Source organism: Platalea leucorodia (genome assembly GCF_965183815.1).
Source record: "Platalea leucorodia genome assembly, chromosome: 1".
Classification (NCBI taxonomy): Eukaryota; Metazoa; Chordata; class Aves; order Pelecaniformes; family Threskiornithidae; genus Platalea; species Platalea leucorodia.
The window spans coordinates 103478215-103504766 of record NC_138823.1 but is presented as its reverse complement, the minus strand read 5'-3'; the positions used below and the strand labels follow the sequence as shown (position 1 = coordinate 103504766).

Below are 26552 nucleotides of genomic sequence, written 5' to 3'. Positions count from 1 at the left end.
AGCACAATATGCTGTGTATATATATATATCTCAAACTACTACATGCACTATAAGTTGTTTTAATATTATACTGCTATTTTTGTTGAGAAAAACCCTTTGATATTAATGCCTCTTTTCACTCTGAAAAAGCAATTTGCTAAATTTTTGATATTTTGAAAACCGGACTACGTGAACTCCATCTTTACAAATATTAAATATATCAAGATCACTGTGCAAAGATTTACTCCGAAATTTTAACAGTAAACAGAATTCAAATGTTTGTCGAAGCATCTTGCAATAATTTTATATTCACAAGTTCCCTTTATGTTTGTAAGTTCAAACAGGTTTTGAAAATTTCCTTTTTTTTAATAGTATCAATAAAAAAGCAAAATAAGTTCGTGAGTATCTGAACATTAAGTTTTCATTTTTAACTGCTAAAACTTTTTTTCCTAAAAATACAGCACTAAAAGTAAATCTTAATTTTTCCTTAAGCACTAATACTTAAATTCTGTTTCATCTGTCTCACAATGTCTTTTTGTCTTAAAAATTTTCATATCCTGGCCTTAAATAATAATTATAAAAAAAAAATCATTGGTATCAAATGAACAGAAGCCATTTACAAAAATATTATCCTAGTCTTTGTTATTTGAACTTCTACAGAGTAACAAAACTGAGCAGGCTATACCATGCTGCTCTGCATCACTGTGAGAATACCCTAAAATTTCAGCCCTGTCTGCAGCACATACAGAAAACAGTATACATGTGCTCCTTGTTACTTTTTTTCACCATGTTCCCTCAGCACACTCTCCCCAACACAGGCACTGAAGTCTCTCCACTTTCAGGGCTGGAAGCTCTACAACTCATCTGCCCTCTTTCTGAAGGCCTTTGGTTCTCAAAGGGACTAAGGCTACCATGAAGTCAGATGCACTCCTTCAAAATTACCTTTTCCCACTGTTCTTAAAAATAGTGAAACTACTCAATATTCAAGAATAAATGTTGTTTAGGAAGGTAAAATGAACACTACAGAAAAGATCCAGTGATTAAGGGTAAGCAACACTGCTCTCTTTCCAAATGGCTATCGTGTGGAAACCTCGGATAAGGCGGTATTCTTGTTTCCATAGCAAGACAAGCTTTTTACAAAAGCAACCACAGTTTAAGTTTTCAGAAAGTTTAAACTACAAAAAATTTGTAACAGAATAACATGGGCTCTTGAGGTAATTTAGAAGAAACACTCAGCATTAAATTTCTCAAAACATTATTTTGCAATAAATATCGGTACATAAGATGTATTTATTAATAAATGAAAGGTTTGATCTAAACTCCAAGATAATTGTCCAAGTTTTAAGTGAAGACACCGTAACCTTTTCACAGAACACATTGTCCCATATTCTAAAGGAATGACAGATGCAGAGATTCCTCCGGTAATTAAAAGCACTGCTTCAGTAAGTGCATATTCTCAACATTGCTTTAGTTATAATTACAACGCTAAGAACATTATTCATTTTATAGAATTTTGAATCTTCAAAGACTGCACATATTTCTTTAGTAGGCCAGGACAACATGGCACCTCCAGCAGGATGATCAGAAGTGGCTACTGAACTTGGGACACTGAGACTTGAGAAAATGGATAATCAATAGCTTCAAAGCTAAAAGATTCAAGATAGATCAAAAAGCCACATTTAAAGAGTGTCTCCATCTTTTAATCTTACAATTCAGTTAATATTACAATGAATCCTACATGAAAGTTGATGTTACTGGACAGATGTTTATTATTCTTATCAGTCCAACATTATTACTCAAAATTATGTAAAAACTTATGCCTTAGGAAAAAATATTCAGGGAAGTTCATTTCAAAGTGTCTTTCTGGCAGGCACAACAAAGTAGCAGTACCTCAAAATTGCCAGTTTCTTGCAAGAGTGCTACATTACTGTTCAGTTAAAGGCTACCTAAACAGCCTCAAATCAGAAGATTTTTTCAAAAGCATGGAATTCTATTCCACTATTTACCAAAAAAAACTGTAAAGCCATAAAGCGTCAAATTTTAAGCTGCAGGGAAAGTCGGAGCATTCTTCCAAAATGAAGCTAATTCAGCTTGAAGCTGTACCTTATGTTAATACTGATGAAGTTCATACGCTCATTTCTAGCAATATGTTTAACTGTTTACAAAGACTTGATACACCAGGTCAAAGAAAAGTCCACAGAGTACTTTGGGAGGTGCAGCTCTGCAAGAGCACCCATCTTGCAGGAGAAGGGGGGAGTTAAAAAGCACCTTCCTACAAGTCTTTTGAATCCTGGCAGACCACTGACAGTTCATTCAATACAAAGCTAAACACTTCAGTCTAGTTAAGCAAATTGAAAAGTCTCCAGTTACATAAAACTGATAAAAAAAAATAGACTACTGCTTTGAAGTTCAGGAGAGGTATCTTAAAAACCTGCCCATCACAGAAGATATTCTTTATGGAAATTTACAGAAAAATCCTAAGCAGCTGTACCAAGATGTACATGAAATAGCAAACAGAAACTGAACAAACTGGTGTAAAGGTAGAAGCAGGAAGTATTTTATATAAAAATGTTAGGAAATTAGATGATATTTTGGGAATGTTACAGCTGTTTTAGCCAGTAAAAGTCTATTAATCTAAACATTATTTTAAGCTTGTGTTTTGATATGAAATCATGGAATATTACCCATTGCCAGCTGCAATGTTAAAAAAGATACAGCTCTAAACAGAAGACAAAACTTCACATGACGAAAATTTCAATCAGAGTAAATCACTGGAGTCAATATTTATGACTTAGTTACATTTATGGGTTTGGAACCAATACAACTGTGTTCCCTACAAATTACTTCTAGTGGAGCAGCATAAAAATCAGATAGCTACATAGTATTTCTAATCAATGAAATGTGTTAATTTATGTCTAAAATTGAACTTCAGAAACATTTTATTTTCACCAATATTGGGCTTTAAGTTTAGCATCTCACTTCATTTTGAAGTTACTACTGAGCTTCCAAATACTGCCACCAAAATAAAAATCTGATTCTGTCTATACTGTAAAAACCAAGATTTTCAAAAGATCAAAAAAGAACAAACATTCTTTCTCTCAACAGGTAATTGCAAGCTATGGCTGATCCCTATAGGAAACATGAATCTGGTTCAGGATTTGTAATCTACACTGCAGATTTCTAGTCACAATAATCAATGGCTTACTATATGCTTAATGAATTTTGTGACCTTTAGGAAAGCATATGTGGCTTAACCAATTTCAGCGTATTTAATAATTTAAACTTCGGAAGAAAACATTTACTTTATTTATTTATTAGAGATGAGAATATTTTATCCGCCTGTGATAACTGACATTCTATTTCTTTGACAGGAGATCAGTCTTAATTACGAAGCCATTAATTTTTTTTGTTTTAATAAAGAAACGTATTAGAAAGCACCTGCCAGTCATTGGACGAAAGAGGCCAGAAGAATAGAATCAATACTCTTATAAACCAGCATGATCACTTAAATAAAAAATTTAAGACAAAGCATGTCTGTATTCAAATGTAGAAGACATTCAGTTTTTGCAACAGGACACAGGATTCTTGGACGATACTAGTAAAAGTATGAGTAAAAGCATTCTAGTAAAATTTCTATTACAGCAGCACACATTTTCAGGTTTTAACTACTGAAGCTTCAAAAGTTGTTTTTTCTACTGCTGTATTTCACTATAACAAATTTTTTTTAAAAGTATGAACTAGACAAAACTGTAATGTCTCTTTTGTCTTTATATACACTGTGACCATCATAGGCAAAAAATTGAAATTAAGACACAATATGGCTCCTTAGAAAATAAAAGTGACAAAAATTCCACTCCACAAAAAAAGTATTGTCTGAAGAATTGTGTTCAAAACCAAAAGAGATATCACTATTTTTAAAATTGCAATAAGAACTACAACTCTGAGAAGTACTAGTTTACTAAACTAGGCCTTACTTGTTGTCACATGAACTGAAGAGGTGGGTTGGTTTTGTCCTTTAAGGAGTTCCCCGTTTCAGAATAAATTATTTATTATGCTTTCAATGGCAGAGAGTATGAGAAAATATCTATGGGAGTACATTGTGATTTTCAACTACTTATTTCTCAATTGAAGTCAGTGCTTTGTAGTATTTTCACAACTGACTGTGGAGAAGTGCTTCTGTTTTAAAAAGAGGATTACAAATTTCTAATGATGAATAGAAAAGTGCAAGGAAACTCATCTCAAATTTCTAAAGCTTCACTGAATTCCAACCCCTCAATCATACACACTGCACTTTAGTAAATATCCCTTTGAAAACAAAACAATTCCAAAAAAAAAAAAAGCATCCTTGCTCTCAACTGTCGATTTTAATTGAAGACATTGAGGTAAATGTAAAAAGAAAAATAAGAATCTGGGTAAATAAAATTATCTTTTGTAGAACTGTCAAAAAACACTACAGAACATATAGTCAGCGCAACACCAAGAAATGGTTAGTAGCCTTACCCCAGGTATAAAGGTAAAGACGTTGTATTTTTGATTTTTTATGGCATTTTTGGGGTATTTTTCTTCACACTTTTCAGGACACCCAAGCCACACTGTGCGAGCCTTCAGCTCTTTCTTTCTTCGACAAATGTTTATGAGCCAATCAGAACAACTGAAAAGAAAAACAATTGTTTACTTTAAAACTAAACTTTACTATATGCAATTACTGTTTCCAAACCTGGAACCCTAAAGGCAAATACCTAAGAAAAACAGGCTTAACAATTTTTGCCACATCTAAACAAGCAAGCATGATGTTGACTTGTAATATTTAGGGCAATTACACAGTATTCAACTCATTCAGACATATACATATATAAAAACTTGCACATTCTTTACAGGAAAGCCTAAGAAAATGACGACAAGTTTCATTTGACACGGGTTCAAAAAATTCTAGTTAATACAAGTCTGCATTAGCAGTGACTAAATTCTCCCACCGTTAAATAATTAACTGATCCAGCATACCTTACAGTCCTTTGGCTCAACTCTTTATCTTGTATTACTGATACTGAAATTATGCTAATGATTGAAGAGGAAATAAGGCTTCTGTTAGATAAAGTTAGAAAAATTTCAACAGCTTTGTATACAATTACCACATAATTGGTAAATCTTAGTTTCCTCCATAAGACTGCCTATAGCAGACATAACAGGGAAGCATACCTAATGCCACACTGTCAAATGTTTTCAGCCAAAAAAACCCAACGATGTAAATGCAGATCGCACAATGATCAGCAATGGTGAACTTCAGCTCACAGGAGGAAGGAAGAGCCTCCTTGCCTAACCAGCTTACCAATCTGCTGAAGAGGGTTTAAACTGTGTGCAATGAGACAGACAGAGAGAGCTCACAGCCACCTTTAAACAACTGCAATTTGGCCAAGGACACAGGAATGATGGGATGAGATCACCATGTAGGAGGAACAAAAGGCTGTGAGGCTCAGCAGACTTTTTACTAACAACAATAAAACAAGAAACAAACATGGATGCAACTCAACTCACATAACATAATCAGCCCAAGACTTGCTAGGACTATCCACAGGGGCAGATTATTAACACAGATGAGTACAGATGGGTTGGAAAGAACTGGTAGTGTGGAAACAAAAGCAGGTTTGCCATATATACTTGTTTTATATGCAGTATATACTTGTTTTATAATCCCATAAGTTAAAGGAGAATTTCTCTGCATTTTTTAATACTGGGGGAGGTGCCTTAATCATGTTGGGAGTGTTTTAGGCAAGTGAATGAGGACGACTGAGCAGACAGGCCTTCCGTGAGCACCTACCGCAGCCGAAGCACAGCCCTAGCTGGTCACAGTGGATTTCAGCTACATCAGCAGGTGAAGTTGAAGGTGAAGGAAAGTGTCACACATTTTCTAGTGAGGTCTGTGAATATACTGACAATATTTTTGATGCAGGAAAAAAAAGTAACCATTAGGAAGCTCTTATAAATTGTATTCAAACCAACAGAAAGGATTTCGCTGAGAACAGGAGAGGAAAATTCATTGTTTCCTGGATGAATTCTGTATAGCTAACCTATTTGTATGTATTTGTACACACCTGAAAGAAAACAAAGTCATAGCAAACACTGACATGTCAAGAGTAACTTCTAAAATGGAACGAATTTCCCTCTGAGAAGAGCCAGATGCACTACTGCTTGAGAGTACATGTCCTCTCGACTCCTGGGGCTTTGAGCACCCTGATCCAATGAAAGATGTCCCTCCCCATGGCCAGGGAGGTTGGACTAGTCAATCTTCAAAGGTCCCTTCCAACCCAAATCATCCTATGATTCTATGTCTCTAATAAAGCTTAGCTCTCAGGATATTTCTCATAAGGAAAGTAAAAGAACATATTCTTGGAACTGACACACTTGGAAAACTTATAATTGCAGAGTAGCTTGTTATAAATCCAAAATAATTTCAGTGAAGTTCTGCAAAGCTTTATCTAGAACTTACTGGGTAATTGACTATCAAATATTTCATTTTACAGACAACAAAAAGCTAGAAGAGAGAGGAGTACACGCAAAGAGGAGATGAGATTTCAAAGCTGTCTTGACAGATTGGAAAAACTACTACCTGGAAGAGACAGAATGCAGTTAAATAGGCAAAAGCACAATGTAGTACATTTGCACAGAAGTAATCAACTACACAAATACAGAATTGAAAAAGAGTTAGTAGATGGCAGCTTAGAACAGAAGGACTCAGTTACTGCATGAGAATGATATACATGTGCAAAAAAAGGCATATATCTGGTCAGCGTGGACAGGCGTACTGCTAGCAAGTCATGAATGTATTCTTTTTTCTCAATCCAGTGCTAGCACGATCTCATTTGGCTTAGAACACCATTTTGAATATGAAATTTCAACAAACGGGCCACTTGGGAAAACAAAGACCACACACAAGAGCAACAAAACAATTACAGGTCTAGAAAGCAGCGCAGGTTTGTCTACTAGATACACCAAAAGAAACAGAATTGTTCAGAGAAGGTTGAGTGTGGACCTAATATGGTTTCAAGTATGTAAGAAACAGCTGCAAAGGGGAAAGGGAGAGTTATTTTCTACATCCACCATGATTAAGTAATGACGGACTTCAACCGTGGCAAATAAATAAGGCAGGGGGGATAGACATTGAGTAAATGCTTCTAACAACTAGGGTGGAAAGAAACACTTAAGGAGGCTGGAATTGCTACCACTGCAGGTCTCTAAGATCTGGTTAGATCAGACATAAGTGATAGGTGTAATTCATCCTGTGCAGGCAAGGAATCGACTGGATGACTTCTTAAGGTCCCTTCCTATTCTGTTTTTCCACAATACAGCATGATGGAACACACAAATATGCAGGGAAGGAAGGCTAATAGTTAGCTTACATCACCACAGTGCCACTTCAAGTGTTCTTGGCTGTAGCTTGCATTACCCCAGGCCTATTACAAACTGATTTTGCCAAGGAACAAATGGAATTCAAAGTTGCAGGCTCTTTTTAAAGAAAAACTAGAAGTTGTGCAATAGTAAAATCATTCAAAGCAACATTGACTTTGTTATGGAAATGCCACTACACCAATACTCACAAGCTGACATTTAAAACACTTCAATTTTAAATGCTGGATTCCTCCCTGAAGCTTTCACTATGGGATGGACATCAATTTGGTTTGATCCTATGTAAACATGCATTTTATTTTTGTTAAAAATACAAGCCTGTTCAACAACTTTTCCCCATCCCTTTTAAATAGTGACAAAGGATTATTCTATTGTAAAAATTGTAACAGTGTTGCAGTTAAACATTCAAAATTCAGCCCTGTTATTTAGTAACATACACGCCTGAAAAAAAATCAAGTTATCTTGATCGTTACTTAAATTTGTCTTTAAAGCAAAATGAACAGCAGTATTTCTATGTCATGGTTCCAAAATCAGTTTAATGGCTGTGAACCTGCTGCTGCTGAAATGGCGAGTACCACCCTCCTCCCCCAACAGAGGTGTGGATTCTTGCCCCTTCCCTTGTGCTGACACAACTACTCATGCAACTGCATGGGTCAACCGGATCCACAAATTGATCCGGCTGTAAACTAACACAAAATAAAAAGAGGGACTATTTTCAGTTAGACCCACCCCTTATCTTTAAAATCTATGAACCTGTAAAAACAGTTGAAACAACGCAGGCTGTGTGCTTGCAGGAGAAGGTGGAACGGTTCCCCTTAGTGCCAGCTTGGATTTACACTTGATAAAACTGCTCATGGAATTAAAGCTTTAAACATATTAGTTTCCAGGGCAGGGGGGTGGAAAGGACAATACAAATGGAAGAGACAGCTTAGCTGTACAGTAAGAAGTGTCGAGACAGATCTGTGGCCAAAAAAGTTCCAAGGAAGATAATTTTTTTCTAGGGAAAGTGAGCAAGCATGACAGATTCTGCCTACAAGCCCGTACACAGAAATTTCCTGACAGCCTTTGAAATCTTGCATTGCTTAAATCAGTTGTTGAATTCAAACTGTAAACACACTGAACATTTTACTAGGCACAGTCTCTTTTGTGGAATAATTTCCTCAGACACTGAGGACTTTTCTACTGCTAAAATTAAACATTTGACTAAAGCAACTGAATTATACTGCCTTCCTTGCCACAGAGTTTCTCCTTCTTGAAACTACTTTTTCCATTACAGATCGACAGAGAAGCTGAAACAGATGCCATAATGACCATTAGTTTATGAAATGTCAAAAAGTACAAACACAAGAATGATGTCTGAATGGGGAACAACTGTGATACCTTTGATAAAAGGTATTTGACTGACACAGAGCTAACAACACTCAAGTTCTCAGATGCAAGAAAATCTCAGATGATAGAAATATTGCAGGTTATACCCAAATCAGTACCGTAATGGTTCAGATGAGTTTTACTACCTTAAAAGTAAAAATCAGTTATCTTCTGCCATTTACAGTCTCAGCAGTAATCACTGTTAGATTACTTACCTTCCTTAATCACAGGAAGATTAAGAGGTGGACATGCTGGCCTCCGAAATCCTAATCAATTTACATTAATTCAGATTTTTAAGAACAATGAAGTCGACCTGATATTTTTGAAACTCAGATTATCAACACCCAACACCCACTCAATCTGTTCTCAAATTAACATTCCTCAATACAGAAGCTATTTTTGTGCAAGGGTATAGACCCTTTCGTGGGATTTTTGTAGCCAATAAATTTGTATGAAAATAACATCAGGAGATAAATCAGAATAGCATTCTCCGAGCTTCAAATATTCTAAAGACATAATGTAAGATGTAGCATGATCAAGACACACCGAAATCTTTAATGTAAAACCACACCTTATGCTATGGATTCAGCGATTAAAAATCACATTCTTGTTTACTGATTTAAGCATTTATTTCAAATGCCCTTGCCTAGAAAATACAACACATGCACAGAAAGCTCTTTTTCTTAAGGTAGCTATAAGCCATGTTGCCTGTATCAATACAACAGGTTATATACATGGAGAAATTAATTGATAACATAACTTTAAAGTATATCTATTAAATGGCTTTTTACCAACCTGTTTCCTAACATAATTTTTTTTTTATTTTAGGGAATAATAACCACTGTCTTCATACTAGTAACTGATGCCATATTAAAAAAAAAACAAACAAACCTGGAGTAACTGTTAAATAAGAACCCTTAACTTTTTCATAAATAGAGCCTATCTCTCCAAGTCAAAAGCTAAAGTAAAAGTCTCAACTGACTCTGCAGCTCTAATAATAAAGGCTTTTTTTATTTTCTCTTTTCATTACTTTTATCCTACAAGCTTAACTGCCAGTATCTTTCACAAAACAGCATTTTCATCAGAATGGAAAGATAATATAAAAGCTCTATATTGTCTGCAAGGGTCAGCTTTTCCTTATTAGGTTTTAAGTAGCAGAAACTAGTTCTGCAAAGAAAACATACTGTAATTATTGTACTCAACAGGTAGCTTCAGTAATCAGGCCAAAAGCAACACAGTGGTCATGTCATTCTTAAAAGATCAGCATTTTCCCATGCTTCTGCATAACAAATGCGTTGCAGATTAATTGAAAGCGTACAGGCCATCTTAGAGCCCAAATTAATCCGAGCATTTGATATCCCCTTCACTTCATATGGAAATGCCATTCAATGGCACCATTTTCATAGGGACAAAGTGTTTTTTGATAACAAGTGGAATGTAAATCTCATGAGAAAGAAATCAATCCAGCCCAAAGAACTCCAGAGTATTGATCTATGTGCATTATAATTTCACAAGCTTGAAGAGAATTTGTAAGTTAAAGGGGAAATGATTACAGCCACAAAACAGCTGCTATATCACAAAGTTTTCTTTTAACTGTGCTATGAAAGCAAGAAATAAGCAGTTTCTGAAGTTAAAAGTTATATTGATTGAATTAAGTCTTCAGTTTGTTCAAAATCAAAGACAACATTTGATTTAATTATGATTTTTTTTCTTGCAAATGTAAAAACTGTTTAAAGAGATGCAGATTTGCAAATGAAGTTCATGCCATTCAGTTCCAATCAACAAGTCTATTGTCTAAACAGAAGTTAAAAGCTGAATAAAGGATTTTTACACAATCAATTTTAACATACAGTGAACTTTGTCAAACCTTCCATATTTGCTCCTGCCAAAAGGGTGAAACTTTTTCAACTAAACAGTAAGTTTGTTATGTAGCAACAAAAATCTATAGAATATAACATTCTAAAGCTGCAAAGTAAGAGATGGAAAACTTCCTCTCACAAAAGTGAGATTAATCCTAACAATGCAAGACAGACAAAAAAACCTAGTGGGTATGGGGGGTTTTGTTTGTTTGCAACAAGTAAAGTGATTTTGAACACAAACACAAGACTTTCACTGAGAACCCAGAAGAAATCAGGGCCCCCCCTGAGCTTGGCTCCAGACAAATGCTTAATCTTTTATTGTGCTCATCTGTCACAGCTTTGAAAAATTTACAATTTAGTTTAAAGCACAAAAGGAAATTCTGGATGTGGAAGCTGAGATTTCAACCTCACCCAGCCTCAGGTATGAGATACTAATTTCCATAAAAACAGGGTGAACTTTTAAATTCTGTTCAACTGAACAGGTTTCAGACTGCTATGCTGTATTTAATCTCACATTACACTTAAAAGAATGCAGGTTGGCTTCTGGAAATAAGTTTCAGTTGTTTGCATAACATGTATAATCCACCATCACCACACATGAAAATTGTTTTCTCACATGTTCCTCTCCATTTCAAGTGTGAAGGCATCAACACCCAATTCTATCCCAAACTGATACTTTACACCACATAAAAACAGCGTAACTCATTCTACTACACAATGTGAGTAATAACTCCATGCATGACAACACAGTAGCCTCCAGGTTTCCTGTATGATCTTTTGCATGACCCTAGGCAACTTTATGAACAGCAAACAGGCATTTCAAAAACTCTAGTATTCTGTGGGCCCCAGCAAAAATTCATAAAGTTTTATTATAATGAGAAACCATCAAAAAGAATAACTTAACACTGACTGCACATCCCTGACTCTTATCAATAATAAAGCCTCAGTGGTGCTCTCAGCCCAGAAGAAACCTCCCTATCACCGTGATGTGTATTCAAATACTCAGAAGTGCTCACCCAAGCTGGGGTTTTTATTCAGCCTGACTGGACCAGTAGATAAGATACAATGGGATTCAGCTTCTTTCCAGCTAGTTTCCCCCATCTCATCTAAGCAAATGTCTGCACCTTTCTTCTGGAAGTATCCTCTGCCTGCTAATATCCCACTGACATTTCAAGCTTCTGCTAGGTGTCCTATAGGTGTCCTGCTACTTTCCAAACATTTATTCCCTATAATAAAGTCAATAATCCATGAGTTTTTAGTAAATCATTATAGAAAAAAAGAAATCAACACAGATTGTATTTTTCTGCAAATCGTAAAGCTGTATAATAAAATTATTTCAAAACTAAAGGTGCACAAATATAGCTTTCCTTAGGTAAAACAACAGTATCAGGCCTCTTGGAATTTATTAAGTGCCATGAAAGCCAGCTATGCAGACTTCTACCTAAATCAATTCTAAAATCATCTGCCAAAAAAGGCATTCATCATTTAAGTTCACAGAAAACTCTCCGCTCACTTCGCTTGACTGATTCTCACATTTTATCCTTCAAGATAAAAAAAAAAAAAACATGATTCTTAATCATCCTAACAGCAATTTCCTTATTTAGAAACTTGCTACTAATTCATTAGAAAGTTACTATTCCAAGGCAACTGCATACAGCAGAGTTTAGCACAAAATGTTTCTAAATAACCAAATCACAAGAGCTAATTCCAGCTGTAATTCACTCCAAGGCCATCAGTTACACGTATTCTTTAACCTTTAAAGTTGAAGTGTTAACTAATCACTAGTTAATGAATTTGCTTTTTCTTTTCAGCAACATCAATAAAATTTATACATTGTCAACGTAACACACTAACGCCCTCAAAAATAAAACAAAGTTTTAACCCATCTACCCTGATGTGGTTTTGCATAGAAGCGAGGACCAGGCTTATATGCCATATTATGGACCGCAAACTAGTACAAGTTCAGTACATGATCTCTCTTAAAAGCCTCTCTTTTTCTTGCAAGTCAGCAAAGCAGAGAAATACACAGCAGCAGCTTTTCAGAACTTTTTTTATTAGCTGCTGGTAATGTCCTAGTAGGGAAAATGCAGGCAAAGCAATCAAAAGGTGCATGACAAGCAAATTATTGTGTTCCTGTACTCTGCACATATCACACAATACACAGTTACTATTTACTTAATTCATTTAATAGTTTAATAAAAAGTACCGGTATGCAACAAACCTAGTGCAAAGGAACTTCCAGCCACCACAGATAAACCATTCTAAGCCTCTTCTTCTCTGAGAAATTCTGGCTCTTGGTAGAGTATGGTAATCACTCTCATCATTTTCAAAGCCTTCTTCTGACATCATTAATGGCATTTCATCCAAATGAGAGGACTCATCTTCCACTTGGTACCTGCCAAAATGAAATAAAAACACTAAATAGCCAATACATCATTTTTTATTACGAGGAATCTCCTGAAGTGATGTTAATTTTTGCCATATGGAATTTTATGAGAGAGAGATTTTCATCTAAACATTTCACGTATTTGTACTAACACATCAACAAGAAATTCTGATTTGACTTTAAAATGTCTAATACAGCAAAAAGGCCTGCAATCAATCATTGTCAATCATAGTATAAATCATTCCAGGGAAATTCCTGTTTCTTATATAATTTGTACATACAGAGCTGCAACTTCATACTTTTCAAAGGATGCTTTATAAGATTTTGTTAAAAACAATTTACTCGACAAACTTTATAGCAGATGCAAATGACTGAGTTTGCGTAGAAGTACAGACTTCATATTTCCACTGAGCTTCTCCAACTTGCTTTCCTGATGTCTATTCCTGTGCACACAGGCCTCTATTTGAGTCACGCTTTCTGCACAACTCATCAGTATCTTAGTTTTAATTACTAAAACATTATAATTACTTTTATAATTCTACACAAAAGCATTCAGTGAGTCAAAACAGATTTGCCTGTGGGACCTATGGAAACAACACTAAGCTAACAATGGTCCTTTCCTCTCCAGAAACTATTCTTCAATTTTACATTTCTGGAATGCTTTTTATGCCAAGACAAAACACTGGAATATTCGATAAGAAAATTCCCCTAAGTGCATGTAAATTGAGTATCTTATTCAGTTCATATTTTTATACCATTGGGAAGATGACTGAAAGAAACTGCACTATTACTCAGGTTTCCTTTCACAGACTATTAAAAGGACTAATAAGGATATTGAACACAAAAGCAAAACTTTTAAATATATAAAAATATTACTTGATACTATTGGTAATGGTAGTTAAGCAGTCTTTAAATAGGAATAGCTGATGAAAAAAGTATCTGACCAGAATAAATCAAAATATATTCTGCATACGCATTTTTTAAATTTCTCAAATACTTTACATTTCAGAAGACTAGTAGACTATCATCAATCTATTCTTTGTGTAATCTGTAATTTATCTACCTTCAAATTATTCTCCACTACTCCCAGTGCAAGAATAATTCCTAGAGCTCAGGAGGGGAAAAAAACAAAACAAAACAAAACCAAAAACAAACCACAAAAAGCAAAACAAGAAAAAGGATTGAGTCACAAAAAAATTATGAGTGTTTGGCACAGAATCAGTAGGTTTGGTTTTTATGAAGCTGTATTGTATAGGCATCTCTTACAATGTGTGTCCTGGGACTGTCCCATTTCCCCCACAGCAACCTAAAAACAATCTATATAAAAATAGCAATTAACAAAACCAAAAATCCATTCCTTTTATGTGAAAGAGCAGCTGGAGTGCATGGAGCTCTGCCTGGGGATGGATGAAGAACCACCTGAGAGCTTCTGGGTTAGGATTAAAGAGAAGACAGGTAAAGGCGACATTATAGTGGGTGCCCGCTACACATCACCTGAACAGGAAGAACAAGCAGATGAGGCCTCTTACAGACAGAGAGGAGCAGCCTCAGGTTCACAGGCCCTAGTCTTCATGGGGGACTTCCACCACCCTGATATCTGCTGGAGGGAGAACACAAAAGGACATAAGCAACCCTGGAGGGTCCTGCAATGATTTGACAACAACTTCCTCCTTCAAGTAATTGGCGGAGCCAACGAGGAGAGGTGCTCTGCTGGACCTCATACCCACCAAGCAAGGAGGGGCTCATTAGGGATGCGAAGGTCAAACACAGCCTTGGCTGCAGCGACCATAAGGTGGAGGAGTTGAGGATCCTGCGGGCAGGGAGGAGGGTGGCAAGCAAGCTCAGAACCCTGGACTTCAGGAGAACAGATTTGGCCTTTTCAAGAACTGCTTGGAAGAGTCCCACGGGATAAGGCCTTGGAGGGAAGAGGGGCCCAAAAAAGCTGGTTAGTATTCAAGGATCAGCTTCTCCAAGCTCGAGAGCTCCATCCCAATGAATAGAAGTCAGGCAAAAATGCCAGGAGGCCCAATAGGAGCTCCTTGTTCACCCTGTCCAAACTCAGCCACAAAAAGGAAGCGCACAGAGAGCAGAAGTAAGGACAGGTAACCTGAGAGGAATACAGAAACATTGTCCAAGCATCCAGGGACAAAGCTAGGAAAGCTATAGCCCAAATGGAATGGGCCATGGGATGTCAAAGACAAGAAGTCTGTTAAGTACACAGGTGACAAAAGGAAGACTAGGGAAAATGTGGGCTCATTGCTGAATGAGATAGGGGACCTGGTTACAAAGGACGTGGAAAAGCCCGAGGTACTGAGTGCCGCCTTTGCCTCAGTCTTTACTAGCAAGACTGGCTTTCAGGAGTCTCAGGTCTCAGAGAGCACAGGGAAAGGCTGAAGCAAGGAAGATGAGGATAAGGTCAGGGAACACTCAAGCACACTGGATATATATGTGTCTATGGGCCCTCAGGGGATGCACCCATGAACGCTGAGGGAGCTGGCAGATGTCATTGCAAGGCCACTTTCGATAATCTCTGATCAATCCTGGCAACTGAGAGAAGTGACTGAAGACTGGAAGAAAGCAAATATCACTCCTATCTTCAAGAAGGGCAGGAAGGAGGACCCAGGGAACTACAGGCCTGTCAGCCTCACCATGCCTGGGAAGCTGATGGAGCAGCTCACCCTGGAAACCATTTCCAGGCACACGAAGGACAAGAAAGTCATCAGGAGTAGTCAGCATGGCTTCACCAAGGGGAAGTCATGCTTGACCAACTCGATAAACTTCTACTATGAAATGACTGGCCCGGTAGATGAGGGGAGAGCAGTAGATAGTGTCTACTTGGACTTCAGTAAGGCCTTTGATACTGTCTCCCCTAAAATCCTCATAAACAAGCTGCTGATGCAGGGGCTGGATGAGCAGATAGTGAGGTGGACTGAAAACTGGCTGAACAGCCAGACCCAGAGGGCAGTCACCAGTGGCACAAAGTCTAGCTGGAGGCCTGTAACTAACAGTGTACCCCACAGGGGTCCATATTGGGTCCAGTCCTGTTTAGAATCTTCGTTAGTAATGTGGAGGATGGGGCAGAGCACACCCTCAGCAAGTTTGCAGATGACACAAAACTGGAACGACTGTCTGACAGGCCAAATGGGCATGCTGCCACCCAGCACAAACCTGACAGGCTGGAGAAATGGGCTGACAGGAACCTCAGGAAGTTCAGCAAGGAGAAGTGCGAAGTCCTGCACCTGATGAAGAACCACCCCGCACACCAGCATATGCTGGGGGCCACCCAGATGGAAAGCAGCTTGGCAGAAAAGGACCTGGGGATCCTAGTGGACACCAGGTTGAACATACGCCAGCGATGTGCCTGTGCTGCAAAGAAAGCTACTGGTATCCTGGGCTGTGTTAGGCAAAGTCAGCAGGCCAGCAGGTCAAGGGAGGAGATCTTTCCCCTCTGCTCAGCACTGGTGAGGCCACACACTAGACTCCTGTGTCCAGTTCTGGGCTCCCCAGTACAAGAGAGACATGGACATACTGGAGAGAGTACAATGAAGGGCCATGAAGATGATTAAGGGACCCAAGCATCTCTCCTATGAGGAAAGGCTGAGAATGCTAGGACTGTTCAGCTTGGGGAAGACAAGGCATGGGCAGGATCTTCTTAACATCTATAAATACCTGAAGGGATGTTGCAAAGAAGACTGTGCCAGACTCTCTTCAGTGGTGCCCAGTCACAGGACGAGAGGCAATGGGCACAAACTGAAACACAGGAGGTGCTGTCTGAACATCAGGAAACACTTTTTTACCATGAGGATGACCGAGCACTGGCAAGGGTTGTCCAGGGAGGATGGGGCATCTCCATCCTTGGAGATGTTTAAACGCTGTCTGGACATGGTCCTGGGCAACCAGCTCTAGGTGGCCCTGCTTGAGCAGGGGGGAGTTGTGCTGACACAGAACAGCACCCTGAGCAGTATTCAGTCCAAAATCTTGACAGACAAACCCAATATTTTAAGAAGAAAGTAACATTACAAACACCAGGACTAAGCATGAAAAAGCACCATCGCTGGATTTGCATGTTCTCAACTTACTGTATATTTAATACAAAAAACTGAAACCATTTTCTCTTCCCCTAGATTTTCTGTGTTGTGCCCTGTTGTATACAGGAATATATTAGAGCAGTTACTAACCTTCTTGGATGCCAGGAAAATAAAGTTTAAAACAAACATGAAAAACTTGATCTTCACAAATGATGCCACTTGCAGAAAGCTGCATCTGATGTTTAGTTTAATACGGCAATCTGGCAATATGTTTTCCATTCCCATTACTATCAATCGTCATTAAGAAAAAACACTATACAAAAAATTCTCTTCCCAAAACAGAGCAGTTATTACAGGTTAACATCTATATTGTACCAAATTATATGGATTACTCTGAGAATAGACTAATTTTAACACTAGACAATAAAACCACTGCTTAGAAAAAACTTAAGACATTACTTTATGCTAAGACTTGCAGTAAGACAGGCCTGTATTTAAACAGATTCACATTCAATGCTTTTGTAATCTCTCCAGGTTAAATTTACAAATTACATTATCACGGTTTTAATTTGGAGCTTTCCGTTGCATTGTGTTTTGCTTTTAGATATCCAAACAATTAACAGTGTATTTGTAACACCATCCAGTGAAATCACAATCTGCTAGCTGTACTGGAGTACACAGCAAGATATTGCAAAGTAACAGATCCCTTTTACTTCTGGACAAAGTTAACAAGTATCTGATTCAGAAAATAATATCCTCTATGTATAAAGGTAACACAGCAAACATGGTTAAAAAGTCTCTCTTGAAGGAACACACTAATGCAAAAGAATTATGGGAGAGAGACTTGGCTGAGAAACACATTCACAGACATGCATAATATTGAAGTCTACTCTTGTAAATGTGGTAACATTTGCAAAGTACACTGATGTTCTAATCATAATTTCTTTAAGGTTTTTTTGCCATTATATTATAAACAACTATTTTTTTCACAATCATATCTAGGTTTGCACTTTTAAATATGGAGCTTCACCAAGTAGTGAAGATAATGAGCATAAGCACCATCATGTTTAGTAATCCTGACTTCAAAATACAGCCTCTGAACTGGCAAGCAATTTGTTCTGTTTCAAAAGCAATTTTGCTATTGTGTTGGAAAATTGTACTTCAGTATTTAAAAACAATAAGATAATGAATAATGGATTTTTCATAACTAGGATGAGGACAAAAATCTTTATGCCTTTGTTGCCTAGTATTTTTCTGCACTTAATTGCTTGAAGTGCTGATTTTCCTTGAGTGACAAATCAATTAAGTATAATCCTAGAAACTTTTATTAAAATAGGGAAGCACTGAAAGCAACATGAATAAAGAAGCCAGGGTGAAGACATCAAAACTCTCAGCATGAGTGCTACTAAATCAGGTATGAAGACAACTATCTTGACAAAAATATGGTTTCCTAAGGAAAAAGGAACATTAATATTAAACAACTTTCAACAAAATCTGACTATTAGGAATATCATTTAACAGATTTAACTGAAAGGAAACCACGTACAATAAATACTTTTAAATGAAATTTTGGTATAAACATCAGCTGTGAAAATGATGCCTCACGTCACCTGTGCCTACATCATTCCACTTTGATGGCTGTTTGCCAAAGTAGATGCGGCTGCAGAGTTCCATGGGTGCCATAACTGGTAACAGAAACCATTTTAATTCATTTAAATCTAATCTGACTACCTATTTAGATCTGTAATTATTTCTGTATTTTCTGCCGGCTTCCCATTGTTCTAAAAGAGCAATGTTCAAGGGCGCAGCAGGAAGGGGCAGGGCAATCACGACTGCGTGTTTTTCTGGTTTTACTCACTTGACAAATGCAGAAGCAGTATCTATGATGGATTTTTCTATCTGCCTGCTTAAAAGACCCAGGTAGGACAGAAGCACTGTGTCAGATACTGCATAAATACTGTTTCCTTGTCACCTATCAATAGCACCTATATGTGCTACATAACGTAATTCACAAGAAGGAAAAACAAAGCTGATGTCTTAAAGCGGTATTTCTCAAACCTAGCGAGGGAGGGAAAAGGAATGCGTGGCCACGAGTCTACCCAGGAATTGGACGTAGGAGATGGCTGTGGGATGCAGAGTAGCGTGGAAGAGACGCGGCAGTGGAAGAAGTTCCAGCTGAGCATGTGAGTAGGAAAGCTGAGAAAGACCAGTTACTGGCAGTTAAGCTACCGCCACTTGCCACTGCGACCACGTCCCATCCCACCGAGCACTGGCGATTTGGCTCAGTGGCTGCTGCCAGCCGCAGGACTCCCTCTGCTTCTGGTCACGGGCAGAGGAAAGACTGAGGGAGTAAGCAGCACCATCTCTGCCAGACATATCCTGCTCTGCCTCCGGTAATTTCTCCAAGGGTTAACCTAGGTGAACACCTTCCCAGTCTGAGGATAAAGGAGACTGCCAAATTGTAGAGATGCAGTAGGAGGAATAATGAATAAAGGGACGGGCATATTTATGTAAAGAGCAAGAATTATTTCTTAAAGGACAAACCACCACAGCAGCAACTGCTGTAGGCTGCCTGTATCACTGACATAACTGTTCAGATCCTGTCTGCTGACAAAGAAAAAATCCCAGGAAACTCTGCACACCAACAGGAAAAATTTTATTAAGAAATATATGTTCATCCATAACCATGCTTGTAAGTATACAATGTTTTTTCATATAACTGCTCCTCTTATTCAAATATCCAGTGTGTCCGTCAAACAGATTGCTTTGCTAGAAGCTACCTGATAAAAATCAAATTACAAATACTTCTTTTTTTTCAAATATTATTCTGCATTTCTAAAGATTGGAAGTTACTTTTTCCCCTGTAATTTCAAACATCTCTATGCTTTACACAGCAGTAAATTCAGTTAAACTACAGAGCAATCATGTTGTTCCCAGATTACAACAAAAGTGGAAAATGGAAGAATTTCCTACAGGTAAGTGCATGAAATTTAAAGGATTTCCTTTAACCTCTCCCTCCAAAACACAGAAAAGCTATTTCAGAAGTTTTTAGAATTGATTAGAGCTTGCTACTATTTGTCCCTATTTAGCTTTAGTTGTGCCTCTAATGCAAGTGCACCCCTCATCAGTAATACTTGGGAAGTCTCTGAACCCAAGTCCTGGCCTAAAAAATACATACACACATACAAAATAATCCTATTACAAATTTATATGCATTATCAGGGATGGGTGTGTCAGAGATATCTACACAGAAGATGCCACTAACCACAGTATTTCAACAGCTAAAAAAAAACCTCACACATTGGGACAGCTTTTAAGGAAGCTGAAGATTTGTAGAGCTGAATGTTTATATCCAGTTTCAATAGTTAACTTTGCTTTCGTGTTCTTTAAAAACCTATTACAACACTCCCATCATAGTGCATGTTTATCCATTGGACAACAAAATAGACAGAAGGAAAAAGTACTTCTACTGTATGCAGGCAAGTTTATTGCTGAGTGTGTCAGTGAGATGAATAATATTTACTGCAATAAGAACAAATAAATCAAGTTACCCCCAGCCTTTTACAAAGGATGCAGAGAGATATTCTGGAAAAACACAAGGCAGCATTTTTGATCAACTACTACAATTAAAAAAAAAAAAAAAAAAAAAGGCAAGCTGGCATCTTCTGCCATGCAGAATTAAGGGGAAAAACCCTTACATCGGTTGAGATAAAAGGTCTAAAAGCAGACTATATAGTTATTACCAAGGCAGCTCCCTTTCACCAGTAGCTTATCAAAAATTGCTTAAATCACAGATACTAAAACTACAAGTTCCAGCAGACACCTACATAAAGCAAACACTCTGAATGCTATTCGCCTTCTCTCTCTCCTAGCTCACACTTTCTTGCCAGAGCTGTATACAGATGAAGCGAATTCAGATGCTCTGCATAATGAAGACTTCATGAAAAACAGCACCCTTCCCCATTCCCCTTTGCTTACATTACAAAGCACTACACATATCCCAATATAAGATCTTTTTCAATCCATGACGAGATGGGCGAGTCTCTGTATTTAACAAATAGGTACCAGAAATACCTAAATACACAGCAGGACCAGAGGAAACATCATCTACATTCACCAGAACCCTATTTTTAATTAGTAGGGTACGTCATTGATCACAACAACGGGACCATTTTATCACTGTCACTGGGTATTGTTATTGACATTGTAGCCCAATCAATTGTTTTCTCTCCCTGTTCTTAGCAATCCAAATGCCTGCCCAAGCAACACAAATCACTGCATTTAGATACTACAGATACAAACCAGGAAGGCATGCAAATACAGGGCAAAAATAATAGCTTAAACATGAACAACCTTAGAAACACATTTACAAAGCTTTTTCTACTGCACACACAGTCACATGTGCTCATTGCAAAAGACAGCATCATTTGCAATAGTAATTTGAAGTTCTCAAACATTTTTTTGCCTAATGATTAAAATGCTTCGGATCAGGATAATTACTATAAGAATAATCATATTAAAAGATTATGACTGTCTATAAACCTGTCTTGGTGTGAAAGATTATTATAGTGCAGAAAAAAACATACGGACAACTTTTTCCAAACACACAGTTCTAAGTAATGTCAAGTCAAAGAACTGCAATTAATTACCAAAATCACTTAAAGTTCCTATGTCATCAAAATTTACGTCTGCAGACAAAGTACTACAAACTACTTCTCAGGTATGACACCCATGAAAGTGTCATTATAGGCAAAAATATTTTACAGTTGCTCTTGTGAGCAGCTCTATATGCATGTAATACGGTTACCTGCATCATTAAATCAAAGGTTGCTCTGAAAAGCAAAAGCCACAGAAACTAAAATAACAATGACAATACACACTGCATAAACACTCTGAAAACATTAACATATGGCAAGGCCATTTTTCAAAAGTTACATATCAAACTACTTTGACCTTTGTCCCAGGCAAAAATCTCAGAATCGACACCTATCCTAAATGAGGTGCCAGTCCCAACAAGCAGTATTAACCTATGAATAAAGTCTTCAGCAAACAAAGCAACACACAATCTAGGAATGTGAATATGTGAACAACGGGCATAGAACATATGTTGAGAAGAAAGTTAAAAAAAAAATTCACTGCTAACTTCTTTTTCTAAAAACTAGTGGTACTTTATAACTTGAGAGAGTCTTGAAAACACAGACCCAACCACTGGTATACAAATACAACATCCCAAGTACAAAGCTGCTACGCAAACAACTCTGTTGGAAGAATCAGAATTAAGAGATGGCATCTCAGATTCAGCCTAAAAATTACTCAGTGACATCGTTCCAAACAACAACAGTGAATCTCTCTCCAAAACCACAATTCAGGAAAGGCTAACGACAAAGGACAGCAGGTCCTGCAAGACAGTGACATCAATTTTTTTAATGAAAAAGAAGTTTTGCTTTTCAACAAACACTTTGAATTTCGAGTGAAGTCAGTAAAAAACAGAGGGGCAATAGTTCTCCTGTAGAAAGAACAAAAGGACATACATGATTGGTCTACTTTAAGAACGGCACAATTCTCCTAACTAGAATGGACAATTCTCCTAACTAGAATTCTACAGAGATTTCTTTGCACCACATTTGATCCTTTCCTCCTCGTGCTAAAACAAAAGATAGAGGTGTATTTGAATGAACTTTTGAATGTATCAGCATAACATAAAGCTGTGTATTTTAATGTGTTCTCATTTCCAGGACACTTCAACATCTATGTATTAGCAGCTGCAACGTAAAATGCTTATCAGGAATACCACTTTTGGTTGTTCAGAGTTCATGACGCTTCGAGCAAGTATGGGCTGAACCTGTAACATTTGGTATCACAGTAACAACCAATACATCTCACTTTGAGTTGCTACTTCCAGCAAAGAAAATTTCTGTCCTACAGAGAAGTGGGTTAGACTAATCTGTAACGGTGCGTCCACTTAGTTGCCAGCTCTGTATGCATGTCACAGAGGAAAAAAAAAGACAGGACAGGGGCTCTGATTTAAATAAAGCGTCATAGGAACCTGGATGAAGTTATGAGCTTTCTCCACAAGCAAGTGCAAGTGTGCCAGTACATGTGCAGGCAATTAACAAGCAGTACCCACTCCTGCACGCTCCCACAGTTGCTTAACTTTTAGGAGTTTGTGACCACGTCCGGAGTAGTAGGATGAATAGCATTAGCAATGCTATTTCTACAAAAGAAGTAACGAACATTTACAGTTTATGTTCCTGAACTAAAGAATTTATTGCTTCTGGTCAAACAACAGAAGCAGTCTTCTTCAAACACTGAAGTTACTGTCACTTTGCAACAGCAGTTTTAAAACATAAACGTTCAAAAGTAAATTCAGTTCCATCTTCAGAATGCTTTATCACAGAATATATATTAAAATTCAAATTAATGTCAATAGTGTCAATCCTTCAGATTCATCTGTCATTTTCAAAATCATTTTCAGCATGAAATATGTAGAGCCATTCAATTAACAGGTGCGTGAGGGGGAAGTGTGATTAAAATGAAACCTGTAAAACTCTGCCCAAATACCGTAAGAACTTTTGTTCTAAATATCCAGAAGTACCCAGGGAAAGAGATTCATAGGAACTAGCAACATCGTAGAAAAACTGCAAGAAATACCAAGTATCACTGCATTTAGCCCATGCAACAGGTAAACTCTATGATACATATCAATGTTTGATTTTTTTAACAATTACAGACATTTTGCAAGGCTTTCCAGACCCCACAGTTATAGCAAAATAAGTTATAAGCTTTCTTAAACAACATTCTACAAGAGATTTTCCTATTAGCTCTGATTGTTACGTGGTCTCAGCAAATAACATTGAGTTATTTGGGGAAGTTTTTATTCTTAATTATTACACTTAAAATGTCAAAAACCTGGCATATAATTTGCCACTGGAATATGAAGAATAACATCTGAACTATGAAAATCACACTGTAGTTCAGAACTAGAACATGCGCTTCTAAAAAAAAAAAGAAAAAAACAACTGAAAGCAGACACCGGGTATCAAAGTATTTTAACAAAGCTCGCTTCAGACAACGTCAGAAATTGAAGAAACCACAGTATTACTGTAGACGCATCTAGTATTATCTGTTGACATTTGCATGCCCCTCTTTTTTGGTGCTTCACTGTGAAACCTAGCCAAACACCTTGAGAAATCATAACCAGAAGGACTACAAGATTGCTGGGAACAGCTTTCATTTAAATGAAAAGCATTAGAACAGCAAGACTACATTAAATCATCTTGCTTTCTATATAATATGAAAATTTGTTTGACACTTGTAAGTATCAGGGAAGCATGTGAATTCTCAGTGAACTTTGAGTTCTGCAGACTTCCGTTCCATTTTGCCTGAAATAGATTTTTTTTTTTTCTATTATACATACTTCACATGAAATAAGCTACAATCCACCAGTTGTTAAGCAACAAGTACCCTGCATTTACCTGGACAAAGGACACATTATCCTATTATTTTGTTCTTTTTCTCCTTCTCGTGTAATTTTCTTTTTCACTAATGATATAAAAGAATGAGAATTCAAAAATAACAGTAGAGCCTGTTGCCCTAAAAGAGAGTTGCTCTATCAGTGAGCAAACCGCAGAGACAAGCCACAGCAGTTGATCTGTTCCACAGCTTGCCCTACTGCACCCACCTAACGTATCTAGTGTGACCGTTCCTAAGTACGCTACTTTGACCCATACTATCAACAATCATGCAAGAGGATTCCTTCCAGCGAATGAATGTTTTTCATGACATCACCTTTGTGAATACCTGGAGTGCCAGTGAACTTCTGTCATACTGGACACAGCTAGTAAGACCTGATTTTTTGGTACCAGCTCAGGAGTCCCAACACCTCATACCTTAGCCCTGTTAGACCAAATACAAGCATATGCTGACAGCAGCAAGTGCAGGACGCCTGAACAAACCAGGTATTTTGCTTATGGATAAAGGAGGGTTGACTACTGTTTAATTCCTTACCAGCTTCAAAATTCCACCAGACTTCTTGTTTTCCTTCCATCGACCTCACATGACAACACAGGCACAGCACAGTTAACTTCCTTCCTGTGTTTAGCAGTTGATTGCTCTGGGGCTGATGATGACAAATACAAGTTTAACGTATGAGAACAAGCGTGTTAAGTCTCACTGCACATTTAAGGTGATCCTGGATGTTCTCTGGTCCTCTCTTCCCTTCACAATGTAAACAAAAAGCAGCAGCTATTTTTCCTGTAGATAACAGATCCTTCGTGCTGAAGGACAAAGTGCTGAAACAAGTGCTGAATCAATCACCTCCTTTTCCCCACGCTTTCTACAACTACTCAAGTTTAATTTATTAAACAATACCAAGGTTTATTTATTAATTTGAAGATGACCAACCTTTTACTTCAAGACAGATTTCCCTAGTTTCTAACAGTAGCACACAAACAGTTCTCTGTCCATCTGAGGTAGGGAAAGATTACAGAAGATATAAAACCTGAATTTCTACTGCAAAAGTAATAAGTTGCCCTTAAACATCAGAAATAAAAGCAGAACAGGATGCATATGTTCATTGAACCAAAGGTAACATTTAATACATATTTTTAATTATCTTTTTAAACAGGCCTTAACATATACAAAGTGAATAAATAAAATACATTAATCTTGTCATGTTTATATATGAAGTACATCCCGGGACACTTTCTGGTTCTTAACTGGCTAAAATTTTACACAGAAGTGTACAATCTCACGTGTGTATCATCAAAGTTTCTTTGGTATGTGGGATAGCTTTAAAATACATGCTATCAGTCTGTCAAAATAATCTCAAAAGCACATGAAGGACAAACACTGAATGAGAAAGTCTTTGTCCTCACTGCAAAGCAAACTACAGGAACACTGGCAAAGACTCCTATAGACCGCTTTGCTCAAGCAAAAGAAGTCATCCTACAAATTAGCCTTGAGGCCACTAAAGGTTAGCAACTGGTGAGTTGTATTAACTGATGTTGCACAGTAGCAGGGCGACCAATTTGAGTTAAAAACACTACCACATTGAAGTTAAGGATCTGTGTGTAAGACTTTCAAAAGACTGTAAATTCTTCACTGAAGAAATAAACAACAGCAAGTCAAAGACTCTTGAGGGCCCAGAAACCACAGTACTGGATTAAACCTGAGATACCAACTCTATTTATTTTAGTTGTTGTTTGTTTCTAGAGATCTTTGGAAGTATGAATTATACCCTTTTATAGGCAAAATCCACACGTATATATGGACGTGATAACTTTCTGCGTATCAGAGACCTCAGTGACTTCAACACTCTTTAAGTCTCTGCAACATCAGGAACTTTGCTGCAGTTTCCACAGGAATGCAAGGCTTCTTCAAAGTCTGTGCTGAAGATAAAGATTAGAAAAGCAGGATGAATCATTCATAAAGACAAAGGAGCTCTAGTTCAATTACAAGCTTACTGTCATAAGACTTAAGAGTTGTAGTTCAGCCATCTGCACTGTCGTATTTCCTCTTTGACTTCACACA

General features: G+C 37.4%; 1 protein-coding gene across 4 annotated transcripts in view; it reads right to left on the bottom strand.

The window, feature by feature from the left end:
• ATP9B (ATPase phospholipid transporting 9B (putative)) overlaps positions 1-26552 on the bottom strand; it is a 169238-nt gene that overhangs the window by 140469 nt on the left and 2217 nt on the right. For all 4 annotated transcript variants that reach the window (XR_014228195.1, XM_082312136.1, XM_082312137.1 and 1 more), the window contains exons 2-3: positions 12829-13002; positions 4480-4630 (exon numbers count right to left, since the gene is read on the bottom strand). Coding sequence is in view for 3 of the 4 variants with exons in the window: in XM_082312136.1 (XP_082168262.1) it covers positions 4480-4630; positions 12829-13002 (325 nt within the window). In the remaining variant the exon portion in view is untranslated. The remainder of the gene's footprint in view (positions 1-4479; positions 4631-12828; positions 13003-26552) is intronic.